The sequence below is a fragment of the Vigna umbellata genome, chromosome 2 (genome assembly GCF_029865625.1).
Source record: "Vigna umbellata cultivar VRB3 chromosome 2, Vumbellata_1.0, whole genome shotgun sequence".
Classification (NCBI taxonomy): Eukaryota; Viridiplantae; Streptophyta; class Magnoliopsida; order Fabales; family Fabaceae; genus Vigna; species Vigna umbellata.
Window position 1 is genome coordinate 32,560,307 of NC_142166.1, and position 16,756 is coordinate 32,577,062.

The following is a 16,756-nucleotide window of genomic DNA, read 5'->3' on the forward strand; positions in this document are numbered from 1 at the left end:
GAAAGATAAAACCCTAGAAAGAGGAGGAGGTAGCCTGAGCATCCAAGATCTTCCTTCAAGGGGTGGAAAAGAGAGTGTTTGCTTCGTCTCTGCCAAAGATACAAACCCTAGGACGTCCTAAAGCTTATATACTATTCTAAAAATACAGAAAATTAGGCCCAAGCCAAAAAATAGTGCCGCTCAGCGGTAAGTGCGCGAGTTGTTTTTCCTCCCCTCAGCGGCCTTTTCACCCCTCAGCGGATCCAATGTGACTGCCTGAGTGCCGCTCAGCGGTAAACTGCCGCTGAGCGGCAGTTGCGGCTTCTCCTTTTGCACTTTTTGATGTCTTTTCTGATTCCATCTTTGTCCTTCTTCACTTCTTTCACCAAATTCACCTTAAAACCTGCACAAAAACACTGAAATCAAGCATAAACCTGTCCAACTCTCTTATTTCTAAAAATATGACCAAAAGCATGATTTCAAGCTAGTTTCTAAGTGTTAAAGGTTGCTTTTAGTATCAATTTTAAGCATGAAAATAACAGTTTTTCAACTGTTATCAGTGGCAGCTTGTCACATTAGTTTTTGGAGAAAGGCTCTCACAGAGAAAAGGAGGCGTGCACGCTTATTGATGGAGAGCATGAGGCACTTGATGTTTTTGTCTTCTTTTGGAAAAAATGATGGTGCATTCATTCTGCTGAAGTAGAAAGTGCAGATGCAACTTTAGGATATTCATATTTTTTTAGCCTTTTGAGAAAAGCACACGGAGGGCCCCTTACTTTCATTTTGCACTGTCCAGGGAGCACAAAATAGGGGGAATGAATGAAAAAAAAGGGGAGGTTGTTACGTTTTAAGGGGCGATTTTAATTTCATTTGGAGGGAGGAAAAACTGGAGGAGGTTTTGGTCATCATTACCAAGTCCAGCATGTGAATAGGAGGCACGGGGCAATTGAAGAAGAAGCTCCAGCCGCCAACCTCAGGGGTCTTTGCTTGGAGTGTTTTTCTTGTCTTTCATGGAATAAAAAAAAAGGCACTATGTTACTGGACAATTTTTGAATGTTGCTTCCAACGATGATTTTGATTCCAGTGTGAATTCATTTTACTTTTAATCATGGATGGTGTCCGGTCTTGTTTTTCTTTTTTTTTTCATGCTTGAATTAGAATTCAATCTTCATATTCTATAAAGTAGGTTGTTATTTCATTTTGAAAAGAAATGTGTGGTGTTCCGGAAGCAAGCAGCAGCGGTGATGAATTTCTTTTCTTTGTTGGAATGAATAAAATGGATGTTACGGTTGCTGGAATGATAGTAGCTTTTTTTCTTTTGTTTTTATGAAATGTGAAGTAGATTAGGTGGGAGTCTAGGAGATAGGGATGTGCCTAGGTAGAAGTGGGTGTCTCGGCTTGGAGCTGGCGGAAGAAGCACATGAATTTTCCCTGGATGAGACGCTGCAAGGAGAGATGAAGCACTTGGTGTCACGTTTTGAGTGAGGGAAGTCAAGTCTAGCATGTGGGACCTCTCTTATGTATTTCCTTTTCTTTTCGTTCATTTGCTTTGGAGAAGAATGAGGCACGAATCCCATTGTTGAAGGGTGTGCACATTGCTTGATGTGGAGAGTACAATTTCAGTTGCTTTTCATTAAAAAAATAAGAAGAGAGTGTTAACTCATAGGTTAGGAGTACGGTGGTTGGAGTGGAAAACACATGTTTTCCTTGGAAAATAAAGTGGTAATGGATGTTGGAAAGGCACGCTGCTGGAAGAGGGAAACGCTTCCCATTTTTATTTTATTTTTTTTAGAATGAAACCCATGGAAGCTTAACATGTCACGGCTAAAGAGGATTTTTTTTAGAAGCTTTTAAAATTTCAATTTCTTTTGGGAGATGCTGTTACGTTTTGGGTAGGGAAAAGCAAGGTGATACATTTAATTTAAGTGATTTAATTTAGAGGAAGGGCATGACTGCCACGTCCAACTACAAGCTTACTTGCTTTTTAATTTGTCACACACACCTTGAGCATTTACTTTTACTTTCAAGCTGCATTGTGCATTTAATGTTTTAGCTTAAGCGTTACATTTTCATAGCTTGAATTGTGTTTGGATATTTATCTGTTGCAGTGTTCAATTTAATGCTTTGTCCATTTATTTCAATGTTTTCAATTATGTTTGGTTGTATTTAATTTCCAGTTTTAATTTAGTTCATTTCTAATCACGAAAACACTTTCAAACCCCCCTACTACGTGTTTGACCTAACTCTCGAACCACATTTGGTCCTTGAGAGACGACCTAGGAGTCACTTCCTAGCACTATACTGCATTCTTTAATGCACATCAAATTTGATTTTCAAACTATCTAAACATGTATCAAATGAGGATCCATATACAGCAAAATCATGCATGAACACCTCTATGCAACTTTCAAGAAAATCGCTAAAAATGCTAAGCATGCACCGTTGGACTGTACCAGGGGTATTGCACAGGCCAAATGGCATCCTTCTATAGGCAAAAGTGTTAAAGGGGCAGGTGAACGTGGTTTTCTCTTGGTCCTCCATCTTTAAGGATGCGAAGAGAATTTGAAGCACCTGCGAGCCATGTCAAAAAGCAGGAGGATCACTTTCATGGAGACAACAAATGCCTCAACAACCTATGCTGTTCTGTGAGGTGTTCGATGTTTGGGGTATAGAATTTATGGGTCCTTTTCCTGCTTCTTTTGGTTTCTCTTATATTCTCCTCGCTTTGGATTATGTTTCAAAATGGGTGGAAGCTAGAGCCACCAGAACTAACGATGCTCAGGTTGTTGTAGATTTTGTTAGATCTCACCTCTTTTGTAGGTTTGGAGTGCCCTGAGCAATTGTTAGTGATCAAGGAACCCATTTTTGCAACAAATCAATGCAAGACTTGCTAAAGAAGTATGAGGTGGTACACAAAGTCTCTACACATTACCACCCCCAAACAAATGGGCAAGCGGAGATCTCAAACAGGGAGATTAAGAGGATTTTGGAGAAGACTCTCCAACCCAATAGGAAAGATTGGAGCAATAGGTTGGACGATGCTCTTTGGGCCTACAGGACTGCCTACAAAGCATCAATAGGGATGTCTCCTTACCGGGTTGTCTTTGGAAAGGCATGTCATCTACCAGTTGAGATTGAGCATCGGGCATATTGGGCTATGAAGTCTTGCAACTTTTCCATGGACCAAGCTGGAGAGGAAAGAAAGTTGCAACTGAATGAATTGGATGAGATCCGATTGGAGGTCTATGAGAACTCAAAGTTCTACAAGGAAAGGACAAAGAAGTTCCATGATAGTTCTATTGTTAGAAAGGACTTCGAGGTTGGCCAACAAGTTTTATTGTATAACTCTAGGCTCGGAATCATGGGGGGTAAGTTGAGATCAAAGTGGACTGGACCTTTTGTTGTGACTAATGTTTATCCTTATGGTGCAGTAGAGATCCAAGGTCCATCCACAGCTGAAAGCTTCAAGGTTAATGGGCACAGACTGAAGCCCTTCCTCAACAATCCTTCTTTGTTGAATGCAGTGGTGGAGGAGACGTCTTTGGTCGACCCCACCTCTCTTTCCCTCTGACTTAGGGAGTTTTCTTTTCTCCTTCCCTCCTCACTTTTATTGCACTTATCTATATCATTTGACTGTTCTAATTGTTAATCTAATGATTGTGACACACTGAGGACATTGAGTAGTTTAAGTGTGGTATATTTTTAGGGGAGATTGATTTTTCTTTGTTTAGGTCTTGTTTTCTAGGTAGTTTTTGTTCTGTCTTGTGTACACTTTTGCTTGTTTCTCTTGATTTCTGGACTTTGTTTAGGTTGTAAATGTGTCTTTCACTTCATTGATACTTTGCTTGAAATCTTTGCTTTTCTTTGCTTGGGAAGATGATTATGATGTTTGAGAGGTTGAATTGATTGTGACACAAATGCCCTGTGTGAGAATTTGAGCCACTTAATGTCTTTCTTGTGTGTGATATGTCTCTTGAATGCTTCGCATATGCCTTGGCTTGACTCTTGTTGATAATTCTTAATTGATATGTGATAACAGTTGAAAAACTATTATTTTCATGATTAAAATTGACACTAAAAGTAACCCTCACACTTAGAAATTAGCTTGAAATCATGTTTTTCTGTATATTTTTAGAAATAAGAGAGTTCGACAGGTTTATGCTTCATTTCAGTGTTTTTGTGCAGGTTTGAAGGTGAATTTGGTAAAAGAAGTGAAGAAGGAGAGAGATGAAATCATAAAAGACAATAAAAAGTGCAAAAGGAGAAGCCGAAGTCACCGCTCAGCGGCAGTTTACCGCTGAGCGGCACTCAGGAGTTTGTGGGAGGTCCGCTGAGGGGCAAAATGGCCGCTGAGGGGAGAAACGTCTCACGCAATCACCGCTGAGCGGTAGTTTACCGCTGAGCGGCACTTTAATGGGCTTGGACTTGACTTTTTGTAATTTACGAATGATACATAAGCTTTAGGGTTTCCTAGGGTTAGGTATCTCTGGCTGGAACGAGGCAAACACTCTCTCTACCACCCCTTTGAAGGAGGATCTTGGATGCTGAGGCTTCCGCTTCACCTTTTTAGGGTTTATTCTTTCATTCTTTCATTGTAATTCATTTAGGTTCACCATGAATATGGTGAACTAACCTCTTTATGTTTGTTGGGGAATCAATGTAGTCTTGTGAAACTCTCATATATGGAATCTGTTTTTACATCTTTTATTTAAGATCTATGCTTTCTTTCATCATTAGTTAGGGTTTTTCCTCTTTGTTTAATGCTTGCATGGTTTAACTCATTCGATGCATGATTATTGGTTTTGTCGATACGGGAACGTACGGGGAAGTCTAGATCCAGGGAATTTCTCCCAATTTTATATTGGTTGTCGTTAAGCTCCTGTACTTATGAACTAATCATTAGGAATACTAGGAATTGTATGAACTCGTGATTAGGGAGAAGCCTTCTGGAAAGGTACATTAGAGAGTGGCATTAACAATGGTGATTTGATCGTTGAATTCCTAAAATATATGAGAGTGGATAAGATGAAATTGACCCCCAACAACATATCCATACATAAATTTCATTGAAAGTGTTTATCCTTTGCTTTTTGCCATTGATCACAATTCATGCATACATGTTTATTTTTTGTCTTGCATTTTAAACCTCAATTAATTCGTTTGTAAGTCTTAGTTAATTAAGAAATCACATAACTAAACTAGGCCGTGAGTCCTTTGGGAAGAACGATACTTGGTCTTACCAAGTTTTATTACTTGAACGATTCGGTCATACTTGCCGATTGAAAACAAGTTTGTGACATCATAATTTGGTGTTCATAAATTTGTCCATCAAGTTTTTGGCGCCGTTGCCGGGGACTCTGGTTTAACTGGTAAATTTGTGTGATTATTGATTATCTTTGACTTATTTTTTTTATTTTTAATTTAAATTTCGATTTTTTTTTATTTTATTTTTCTGTTTATATTTTTCAGTTTGTATTTTATTTGATTTTATTTTATTTTTCTGTTTTCTGTTTTTCTGTTTTCTGTTTTTATTTTCTGTTTTTTATTTTTCGGTTTTTATTTGATTTGATTTTATTTTATTTGATTAGATTAGATTTTATTTTATTTTATTTTATTTTCTGTTTGTATTTTATTTTATTTTATTTTATTTTTCTGTTTTTATTTTTTTGTTTTTATTTCCTATCTTCTTATCTTGTCAATTATATCCTTTGATTTTTTTTTCTCTATCTTTTTGTGCTAACAATTGTTTTTAGGGTTTTGTGCCTAATGTCTGCAGAATGCAATTTGGTGAAGAATTTAACTATATGGGCACTCAATTCCACCAAAGTAATCTCAACCACTGGTGGGAACATGACTCAAGCATGGATCAAAGCCAATTTTGGCAAGCTGCCGGACAATTTGAGAACCAACCACAACAACAATGGCAGCAACAACCCTTTCTATCAAGAAGTTTGGATAGGTTGGAGGACACCCTTCAACGATTTTTGAAAAATTCCGACTCTACTCAGAAAAGCATTGAAGAATCATGTAAAAGAATGGAGATACAACTTCGTCACATTAGTCAGAGATTAAATGATGATGTTAATATTGAAGTTAACCTTAAAGAGGAAGGACAAGTCATTATCACTGAAAGTGACAAGATTCTTGATGAAGAAAAATTAGAGGGAGATGAGGAAAGGGTAGAGAGAAAAGAGAAAGAAGAGTTGAGTGAGAAAGATAAAGATGAAGAAAAAGAAAAAGAAGTGGTTGAGAGAGAAGAGAGAAAGAAAATTTGTGTGAAAATAAAGAAGTTGAGGAGAAAAAGAGAAAGGAAGAAAAAAATAAAAGAACAGAAAAAGAGAAAATTTAGGGAGAGAAAAAGGAAGAAAAAGAAGATGAGAGAAAAGAAGAAGAAATCACATGAAAAATCACATCCTCATCTAAAGAAGAATCATAGGAAGGAAAAGAAATTCAAGTGCTTTATGGAAATCTTCAAGAAATTGGAGATTAAAGTTCCTATGATTGAGACATTGCAACAGGTTCCTGGTTTGATCAAATTTCTGAAGAAGTTCAGTAGAAAGAAGAAAAAGAAGAAGGAACTTGAGCTTTACTGGGTCAAGCTAATGACGTTAAAAGAGCGCTTGCTGGGAGGCAACCCAGTGATTTAAGAACTTTTGATTTTATTTTGGTTTTGTAATTTTTAATTTGTGGACATTATTTTTGTATTTATTTTGTTGGATATAGCATCTACTGAAGGATGCTAGGTGGTTAGGTATCTACTGAAGGATACAATGGCTGTAACACCTACTGATGGGTGTTGGTAAGAAAATTTTGCACCTACTGAAGGGTGTTGGTGGATTTTGGGTCAGGCTCGTGACGTTAAACAAGCGCTACCTGGGAGGCAACCCAGTTGATTGAATATTTTTGTTGATTTGTTTTAGTTAGGGTTTGCATAAGCATTTTGAACATTGAATTGCAGGGAGCCAGTGAGGGGCATGTCTAGGAGGCACGTAGGTTAAGAAAAGAAGGAGAAGAACACATCACGAAAGTGCCGCTGAGCGGTACTTTACCGCTGAGCGGTACTCTCGTAGATTGGGTTTTAGTTCCCCTTAGCGGGACCCGAGCCCATTAGGGTATTTTTAAACCCTAAGCTGCGCATTCTTTCACACTTTCAGACTTTTCTTTGCACAAACACTCCCACATACCTTCTCCAAGCTTTTCCACATCTTTTCACTCTTCCCTCTTAAGAAAATTTCTCTTCCACTCACTTTTTCACTAGTGTGCCATCAAAGTTTGGGGTTGGGAGAGAGCATTCTAGCTTGGAAGCATTCTCATTGCATCTAGTATCTCCACCCAAGTAAGTAAAATGCATTTTGTTCATTCTAGGGTTTTTGATTTTGAATATGATTGTCAAAGCATGAAGATTTAGGGGTTTTGATTTCTTTGCATGATTTGATGATATATTTGATGTTTGAACCGATTAAACTGCATGATTATGAACTGGAAAACTGAAAATTGCATTTGGGTGGAGTTAGGAGAGCTTTAAAACAGATTTTTCAAAAATCTGCAGAGTTACCGCTGAGGGGTAAACTGCCGCTGAGCGGCACTCTGCCAGATTTGATTTTTTTGGTTTTGTGTGATCTGGAATGTGGTACTGGTGGCGCTGAGGGGAAATTCTGGCCCTCAGCGGTGGTTTAGCTTCGAAGGGAGTTGTGTTCTGTGTTTTACTAATGATTAACATCATGTTCTGTGGTTTGGTTTTGTGTTTTGAATGTAGGAATGGCATCCTCATCCGGAAAAAGATTGAAAACCATGGCAAACAAGAGAAAGGAAAAGGAACCAGAGCAACCCCACTCTAGTAGGTTCCTCTCTAGGAAACATGAGAAGCACTTTAAAGTGGTTCAGGACAGGAGACTTCTGATGGAGAGAAAGGTTGGAATGATACCTAACTTTGCTCCTCAATTTGGAGAGCAAGTGTTAGGGAATGATTGGGGAAAGCTAGCCACTTATCCTGCACCTGCCAACATAGCTGTGGTTAAGGAATTTTACACCAATGCAAAGAAGATTGGTGATTATCCAGCTGAGAATTATTTGGGCTATGTTAGAGGCCATGCTATCAGGTATGATCCTGATTCAATTAATAACTTTCTGGACACTGTATGGGCTGGTGAGCAGTGCCAGTTTGCTCTTTGCATGGAGGAAGGTGCTGATTATGAGGATGTGGAGAGAGTACTGTGTATACCTGGAGGACACTTCCAAAGGAATAGATCTGGCTCAGTGGTTAACATTAGGAGGACGGATTTGACTCCTCTTGCAAAGTATTGGATGGCGTTTTCTCATGCCAACATTCAGCCATGTTCACATGTGTCAGATATTACTCTCAGCAGGGCATTCTTCATCTACTGTGCTATCAGAAACTTGAATGTTAATGTTGGGCAGGTGATAGCTGATGAGATTAGTGTGTGCGCTAATACTTCAAACAACAAAGCACCACTAGGACATCCTTCTTTGATCACGCACCTTTGCAAGATAGCTGGGGTGGACACTTCTGCTCCACCTTTTGAGAGGCCAAGAAAAGCTATTGATGAGGCCTACTATAGACAATACTGTGGAGGTGATGATGAAGCTCAGCCAGTTCCACCACACCGTGCTCGTAGAGAGAGAGGGCCAGCACAGAGCCAGACATCTGCTGAGACACATGAAGCAGAGCCATTCCAGATGAGGGACATGTATATGTCTCTTATAGGGGCTCAGTTGCAGTCCATTCACAGAGGGCAGGTGGCCACTGCTGAGATGATTGTGGGGATGTATGATACACCTCCAGCCCACAGGTGGACTATGGATGAATTCCATAATGTGGTAGCTTGGCCAGAGGAGCCAGTGCATGGAGGAGGAGCTGGAGCAGCTGAAGCTTCAGCTAGAGATATGGAAGAAGATGAAGCTGATGAGGATGATGCATTTGAAGATGATGCGGATGAGGAGGAAGAGGAAGATACAGAGGACAGCTCAGATTGATGAGGAGCTGAGATAGCATTTACTGATGAATGCTATCATGTGTTTATGCTTTGTGGTTTAAGTTTTCTGAACTTATTTATTTTCTGTTTTTAGATTAGGGCTGATGTACTCTATTTGAAACCTGGTTTCTTGTGATGGTTTGCTATTAACTGTGATGTTGTGATAAGTAATTCTGAATGATGCTTATGATTAACTGATGTTGAGATGATGTGCACATTAAAATGCTTATACAGGTGATTCACAAGCTTTGTGAACAAATGCATGATATCATGATTGTGATTGTGAAATTAAGCAGGATGTGTATGTTAAATGTGAATGAGCTTATGTGTGAGATTTTGAGCTCTAGAGTTGTTATTGTTGAATGCTATTACTTTGAAAGCATGAATGATTTTGCCCAGGTTTTCTATGATTGAATTAATTGCTTGTTTTGCATCACATGATCAAGGCCATTTGTTGAAAACCTTTTTATTGGCCAAATTCATACAATTAGCCCACTAAAAGAGAACACTTTGTGTTCTATCCTTTTGAACCCTTAGCCTTGAATATACACTGAAAACCCTTGATTGAAAATCTTTACCTTGAGTTAAGTAGAAGATCTTGTGTGGTATTGTTAAATATTCAAGTTTGGGGTTGTTGGGAAAAACATGAAAAGCATTGAGCTAGGAGCTAAAAAGTAAGAATGTGCAAAGAAAAAGAAAAGAAAAAGAAGTAAAGCTCAATGCAAAGGCAAAAGAAAGTTGGGAATGAATAAGATGATTGTGTTGTTATGATTCTCTTAACTCAAGGATTTTGTAATCCAGAAAAACCAATTTTCTTGTTAGCCCAGCCACATTATAAGCCATTGAAAAGTCCTTGTGATGATGCATGCTTGTGAATATTTTTGATTGTGGTAAAATGAAAGGCAAAGCTAATTCATGTAACATTGTGATAGTAGAGTGAATGAGTGATCATCTTTTATACACTTGAGTGTGAGTGAAATACTTGACTTAGTGAGGAAATATCACATGTAAACATGAACATCCATGCTTAATTGATTGATCATTCATGAAAATAGCATTTGTTGGAATTTAAATGACTTTGTGAACACCAAAGCATGTGCACATCTTGATTGAACTCTTGGTCATAAGTTTGAGTGAAGTTTTTGCTTATCTTGAAAAGAAGATTTTTGAATAAAGTGAATCGTCATATGAATTGGTTGAAGAATAGAGTTACATCTTATTTGCTTGAGGACAAGCAAAGTTTTAAGTTTGGGGTTGTGATAACAGTTGAAAAACTGTTATTTTCATGATTAAAATTGACACTAAAAGTAACCTTCACACTTAGAAATTAGCTTGAAATCATGTTTTTCTGTATATTTTTAGAAATAAGAGAGTTGGACAGGTTTATGCTTGATTTCAGTGTTTTTGTGCAGGTTTGAAGGTGAATTTGGTAAAAGAAGTGAAGAAGGAGAGAGATGAAATCATAAAAGACAATAAAAAGTGCAAAAGGAGAAGCCGAAGTCACCGCTCAGCGGCAGTTTACCGCTGAGCGGCACTCAGGAGTTTGCGGGAGGTCCGCTGAGGGGCAAAATGGCCGCTGAGGGGAGAAAACAAGTCACGCATTCACCGCTGAGCGGTATTTTACCGCTGAGCGGTACTCTGGAAGTCACGGGAGATCCGCCGAGGGACAAAATGGCTGCTGAGGGGAAGAAACGTCTCACGCAATCACCGCTGAGCGGTAGTTTACCGCTGAGCGGCACTTTAATGGGCTTGGACTTGACTTTTTGTAATTTACGAATGATACATAAGCTTTAGGGTTTCCTAGGGTTAGGTATCTCTGGCTAGAACGAGGCAAACACTCTCTCTACCACCCCTTTGAAGGAGGATCTTGGATGCTGAGGCTTCCGCTTCACCTTTTTAGGGTTTATTCTTTCATTCTTTCATTGTAATTCATTTAGGTTCACCATGAATATGGTGAACTAACCTCTTTATGTTTGTTGGGGAATCAATGTAGTCTTGTGAAACTCTCATATATGGAATCTGTTTTTACATCTTTTATTTAAGATATATGCTTTCTTTCATCATTAGTTAGGGTTTTTCCTCTTTGTTTAATGCTTGCATGGTTTAACTCATTCGATGCATGATTATTGGTTTTGTCGATACGGGAACGTACGGGGAAGTCTAGATCCGGGGAATTTCTCCCAATTTTATATTGGTTGTCGTTAAGCTCCTGTACTTATGAACTAATCATTAGGAATGCTAGGAATTGTATGAACTCGTGATTAGGGAGAAGCCTTCTGGAAAGGTACATTAGAGAGTGGCATTAACAATGGTGATTTGATCGTTGAATTCCTAAAATATATGAGAGTGGATAAGATGAAATTGACCCCCAACAACATATCCATACATAAATTTCATTGAAAGTGTTTATCCTTTGCTTTTTGCCATTGATCACAATTCATGCATACATGTTTATTTTCTGTCTTGCATTTTAAACCTCAATTAATTCGTTTGTAAGTCTTAGTTAATTAAGAAATCACATAACTAAACTAGGCCGTGAGTCCTTTGGGAAGAACGATACTTGGTCTTACCAAGTTTTATTACTTGAACGATTCGGTCATACTTGCCGATTGAAAACAAGTTTGTGACATCATAATTTGGTGTTCATAAATTTGTCCATCAATATGCATGTTTTGAAGTGATAAAGGTAGTTTTGTTCTTGAGCCTCTCTAGCCAAATAAGCCTACCTTGTTCTAAACCTTTGATAACCCCTTTTGAGCGTATACTTTGCCCATTTCTTTATTTTCAAACTCATTAATCACCCTTAAGTGAAAAACCATGTTTACCTTAACCTTAGGGAATTTTGGAGCTTTGGAATTGTTTTGGGAACAAGTGTGGTCTCCTTGGGGATTCTGATGAGTTGGCTAGTTGGTTCCTCTTCTTGGTTGATTGTGTAAACATGTGTACATCTTGTCTCTGAAAGTTGTGTCCTAAATAGAGAAAAAAGAAAAGAGACAAGATGAGAAAAAAAAAGAAAAAAAAGACAATGGGATTTTTCTCTCCTTTAGAAATCAAGCACGGTGATCATTGATTTTTCCTTTAGAGAATTTGGATTTATTGTAGTAGGTGGCAGCTTGTCACATTATTTTTTGGAGAAAGGCTCTCACGGAGAAAAGGGGGCGTGCACGTGATACGCTGTCGTTGAAGCTATCAAATTAATACTACTTTTTAAGGCAACTTCAGTATTGCCAAGTAGTATTTAAGAAAGTAGATAGGGTTAACGTAACCCTGAGTCGTCTCCCAACGAACACGAAATTGCTTTCGAATATCTAACTCTTATGAATGTTATGCAATGCTTATGAATAAAAGTAATGGTTGAAGAGTGTTTAAAGAATAAATAGGAAACTTAAAAACAGTTACGATGAAATAGGCTAATTCCACTACTTTTCCAAGATAGATTCATCATCGATTATTCACGGATAATTGTTTAATTGATTATTGTTTAAGTTTCAAATTAATTAAAGTACATTCTTAATTAATTCGAGGGCGATCATACATTTAACCAAAGTAAATTCTCAATCAAATGCAAAACCTTTCTAGATTATTCACAATAAATTCAACCAAAGTACATTCTCAATCAAATTCTATTGTGTTTAATCATGTCTATTCTTAAATCTCCTAACCAAATTAAAAGTTAATCAATCAAGTAAATTCTCAATTGATTATAATTGAAATTATTACTAATCAATCAAAGTACATTCTCAATTGATAGTAAAAACCATTTAATCATATGAAAGTTCCTAAATTAAATCAAAGTAGATTCTCAATTTAAACCTAGAAACCCCAAAACTCATATAAACAATATGCATGTAGATTCAAACATATTATGATGCAAAAATCTTTGCTTTTAACAAGATAGAGAGATGAAAGACATAGAGAGAACAACTTAAATCAATAATCAAAGTAAACAATTGCATTAACTGAACGTAACCTCAGAATCCGTCATGGAATTACAGCAGAATAGCCCTAGATGCTTAGCTCTCCATGAATGGAGTTGAATACAAGATGAAAGAAAAGTGAGAGGAGTATGAGAGAATAAATTAAGTGAAGTCCCTCTGGGTCTCTTAATATAGGGCTTGCTTGGGCTTGGACTCTGAATATTTAGTTGAAAGAATCTTTTATCTCATATCCTCCAAATAACTAAAAGATTTAGATAATTATAACATTAGTTGGAAGATATTTTCTGTTGATATTGATAAATTAAATTAATTTAACAACTGAATTTTATCTTTTAGCTTTTTCTGATTTTCCAAAATTGCACAAATACCCTGAAATTGTCTCTATCTACACTTTAGCCCCTTCTGAATTTCTGAAATTGCAAGAAAGCCCCTCAGTTGACCAGACTTTGAGCAGAGAAGGCTTATTGACCAGCTTTGACCAGAGGAGGACGCGCCAATGAGGTGCTGCCTGTAACACCCACATATTTTAAAGGGTATTACTGATAGTAGAGACTAAATTAATTTGATATCTCATATAAACAATCAAACTTTATTTCAATTACTCCAAAGTACAATACCAAACTTACAAACTTTAAACAATATAGTCTTCACCATTGAAATTTCAACTTATAAGTTTTACACAACATAATCTTCCCAATATAAATTTATTCTTTTTACAAAAATCCCTGAAAGTTTTTCCCCGCATCTCTCTCATCTCTAAGCTTTTTCAACCGCATCTGCAACATTATCTAATCACATATAACATGAGTTATATGATCATAGTACAAACAAATAAGGGTAAGCCAACCATATCATAAAATCATTAAACTTGTAATAAAAATATTATAATCATGTATTTCTGCAATTGATAAAATATCATTATTCCGATGTCATTAATTCATCATTATCAAAATCATCTTTCTCATTTCCATAAATCTTACAAGTGTACCATGCTTACTCATGAAGCCTTATGGTCAGACCCTCTCTACCTGCTTCCTTAAGCCTCACTTATATACTATGTCTTACTTTCTGAAGCCTTATGGTCAGACCCCTCTCTGCCTGCTTCTATAAAACTTACGAATCATATGTTTATGTCAAAGCCTTATGGTCAGACCACTTTCTGCCTGCTTTCATAAACCTCAGATGTTACTTTGCTCATACCAAACTCTCATGGTATAACTCGAACATACTACTCCCGGTAGTAAACATCATTTCGTAAGTAATGATTTCTCATATCCACTCCAACATTTCATAAAAACCAACAATTCATACCCTCTTATCCACCTAACTCAATCATGTTCATTCTTTAATCATGAATTCATAATAACCCGTTTTGGTATCAATAAATTAAACATATTGCCAGATATCATGCTTCATATTATAAACTCATTTTGCCCATAACGAGTATAACTCAACATATTTTCATCAAACAAAGATCATGGATCAACCAAAATACATCAACATATCTTAGGAACTACATATTAAAGTTTGGGCTCAATGTAATGATAAATAAAATATATATGAAATTTTTACCATGATAATATTATGCATCTACAATCAACTTGTTTTATTTTATTTTCATCCTAGTAGAGATTTTTCTTTACCCCAATTGGTCACCGGAGAGGACCCAGATGTCTGAACGCATCAAACTCACCTTCGACGCCAGCACATATGACTAGTCACAACTGACTGGACCAGGCCAGGGCTGCTCTATGATCAGGGATGTGCCAACTCAGGTTTTTAAGGTTCCTCTATCCCACCAACAAAGAAAGGCCCTCAATAATTAACAATTAATTTATTTAAATTATCTACCATGTTCTCTTATGCTCTAAATTTGAAATGCCAAATTTTAATGTGTTCACTTCCTCTCATAGCACCCTCAAACAATATCTATACATCTATTTAATATCCATATATAAGCTATTTCAGAACCCTTACTTCAGACCTTCCAACAAGATCAATTTCAGCCAACAAACTCATTCAAAACAGATTAAATTCATCACATCACAACATGTACAATTTCACAGTTTCAGTTATCATACCCAATATAATAAAAGTTATAAAATAGTTTCACAAGAGCACACCATGCAAATATTTTATAAAATAAATTCATACAAAAATAATTAGCTCCCATTACCATCAAAATAATATTAATATAAAAATTTAGGGGAATCAAGAAGTTGAATCTGGCAGAGCCGGTTAGACAACTTCTCATCCTTCCAGAAAGATGCAATAAAAAAAATAGATAAAACAATGAAATTTTTGGGGAAACAAGAAGTTGAATCTGGCAGAGCCGGTTAGACAACTTCTAATCCATCCAAAAATACAATATAATTAAATAACAAGAACAATAACATGTCTGGGGAAACAAGAAGTTGAATCTGGCAGAGCCGGTTAGACAACTTCTAATCCTTCCAAAAATGCAATAAAATAAATAAGTAAAGCAATAAATAGTTTGGGGAAACAAGAAGTTGAATCTGGCAGAGCCGGTTAGACAACTTCTAATCCTTCCAAAATACAATAAAAATAAATAAGGAAAGCAATAAAATGTTTGGGGAAACAAGAAATTGAATCTGGCAGAGCCGGTTAGACAATTTCTAATCCTTCCAAAATACAAAAAAAATAAACAACTAATAACATACAAATGGCATAACATAATCAACATCACATTTTACAACTATCACACTTGGATATCATCACAGAAGCATACTCTTATTTAAATTTCAAGATCATACAGAAACAAAATACTCCATATTCAAGATTTAAAATCAGACAAAAGCAGAATATAGCATATTCCAGACTCAAGATAATACAAAAGGAAATACTCAAAGTTAGCTCCCCTTACCTCTATTCCAGACTTAGTTTCCTCTTCTCAAACCGTTCTCCGGAAACTTCCAGAATTTTCCCTCTTCAACTAGAATTTCCTCCAACTCTCTTCTCTCACAATTTCTCTAGAATTTTGGTGCCCCTCTTCAGCCTCCCTCCCTTGGCTATTTATAGCCAAAAAATTTTACTATTCATTTTTACTATTCATTTTTACTATTCACTTTTACTATTCATTTTTACTATTCAAAAATTATTTTTTATTCACCATTCTTATCTCTGAATGATTAATTCTACGTGGAGTGTTCTCTTCCACAATTTATTTTAATATATTTTTTTTAACTATTCACTATTCACTATTTACTATTTACTATTTACTATTTACTATTCACTATTCACTTTTCTTAAAAAAAATCCTAAATAAGTTATCAAAAATTTGAAGCACTCCCTCTAGAATTACTATAATTTTATATCCAAAAATTTACATTTTTCTATCCATTAAAATTATTATTACTAATAAAATGCTAAAATTTACTATTATAAATATATTTTTTTTTTCATGGGTCTTACACTGCCACGTGTGAGAACTCTCCCCTCCTAATTAGGGTTTCAGAACATTGAGGAAGGGAAATTCCCGCGCCGCTGTTGGAGAAGAATGGTGTTTCTCTTCTCCTTTTCGAATTTGTTCGAGCTTGCCCTGTGCGTCTGGTTTTCTAAGTTTTGCTCTCTGTAGGTGGGAGATGGTGATGCCGCGGCGGCAAGGATGCCCATGGTACTGCGGTGTGGTTGATTGTTGCAGGTCCGGTGGCGAAGAAGCTTGAATCGCGAATTGGAAGGCGCGATTTTGGGGTTTCTGTGGATGTTTTTCTGCATTTCAGGTTTGATGGCGGTCTCGCGATTCTGGTAGAGCGACGAAGATGGCGGTGTGCATTGACGGTTGTGCTGTGCAAGGAAGATGGAGGCAGCTTCACGGTGGCGGCCTGA

General features: G+C 36.8%; 1 protein-coding gene across 1 annotated transcript in view; it reads left to right on the plus strand.

Annotated features, from left to right (window-relative positions):
* Nucleotides 1-16,756, plus strand: part of LOC148203824 (uncharacterized) — a 47,991-nt gene extending 31,235 nt beyond the window's left edge. The window contains exon 6 of the mRNA XM_088107774.1: nt 16,572-16,756. Coding sequence (XP_087963900.1) covers nt 16,572-16,756 — 185 coding nt within the window. The remainder of the gene's footprint in view (nt 1-16,571) is intronic.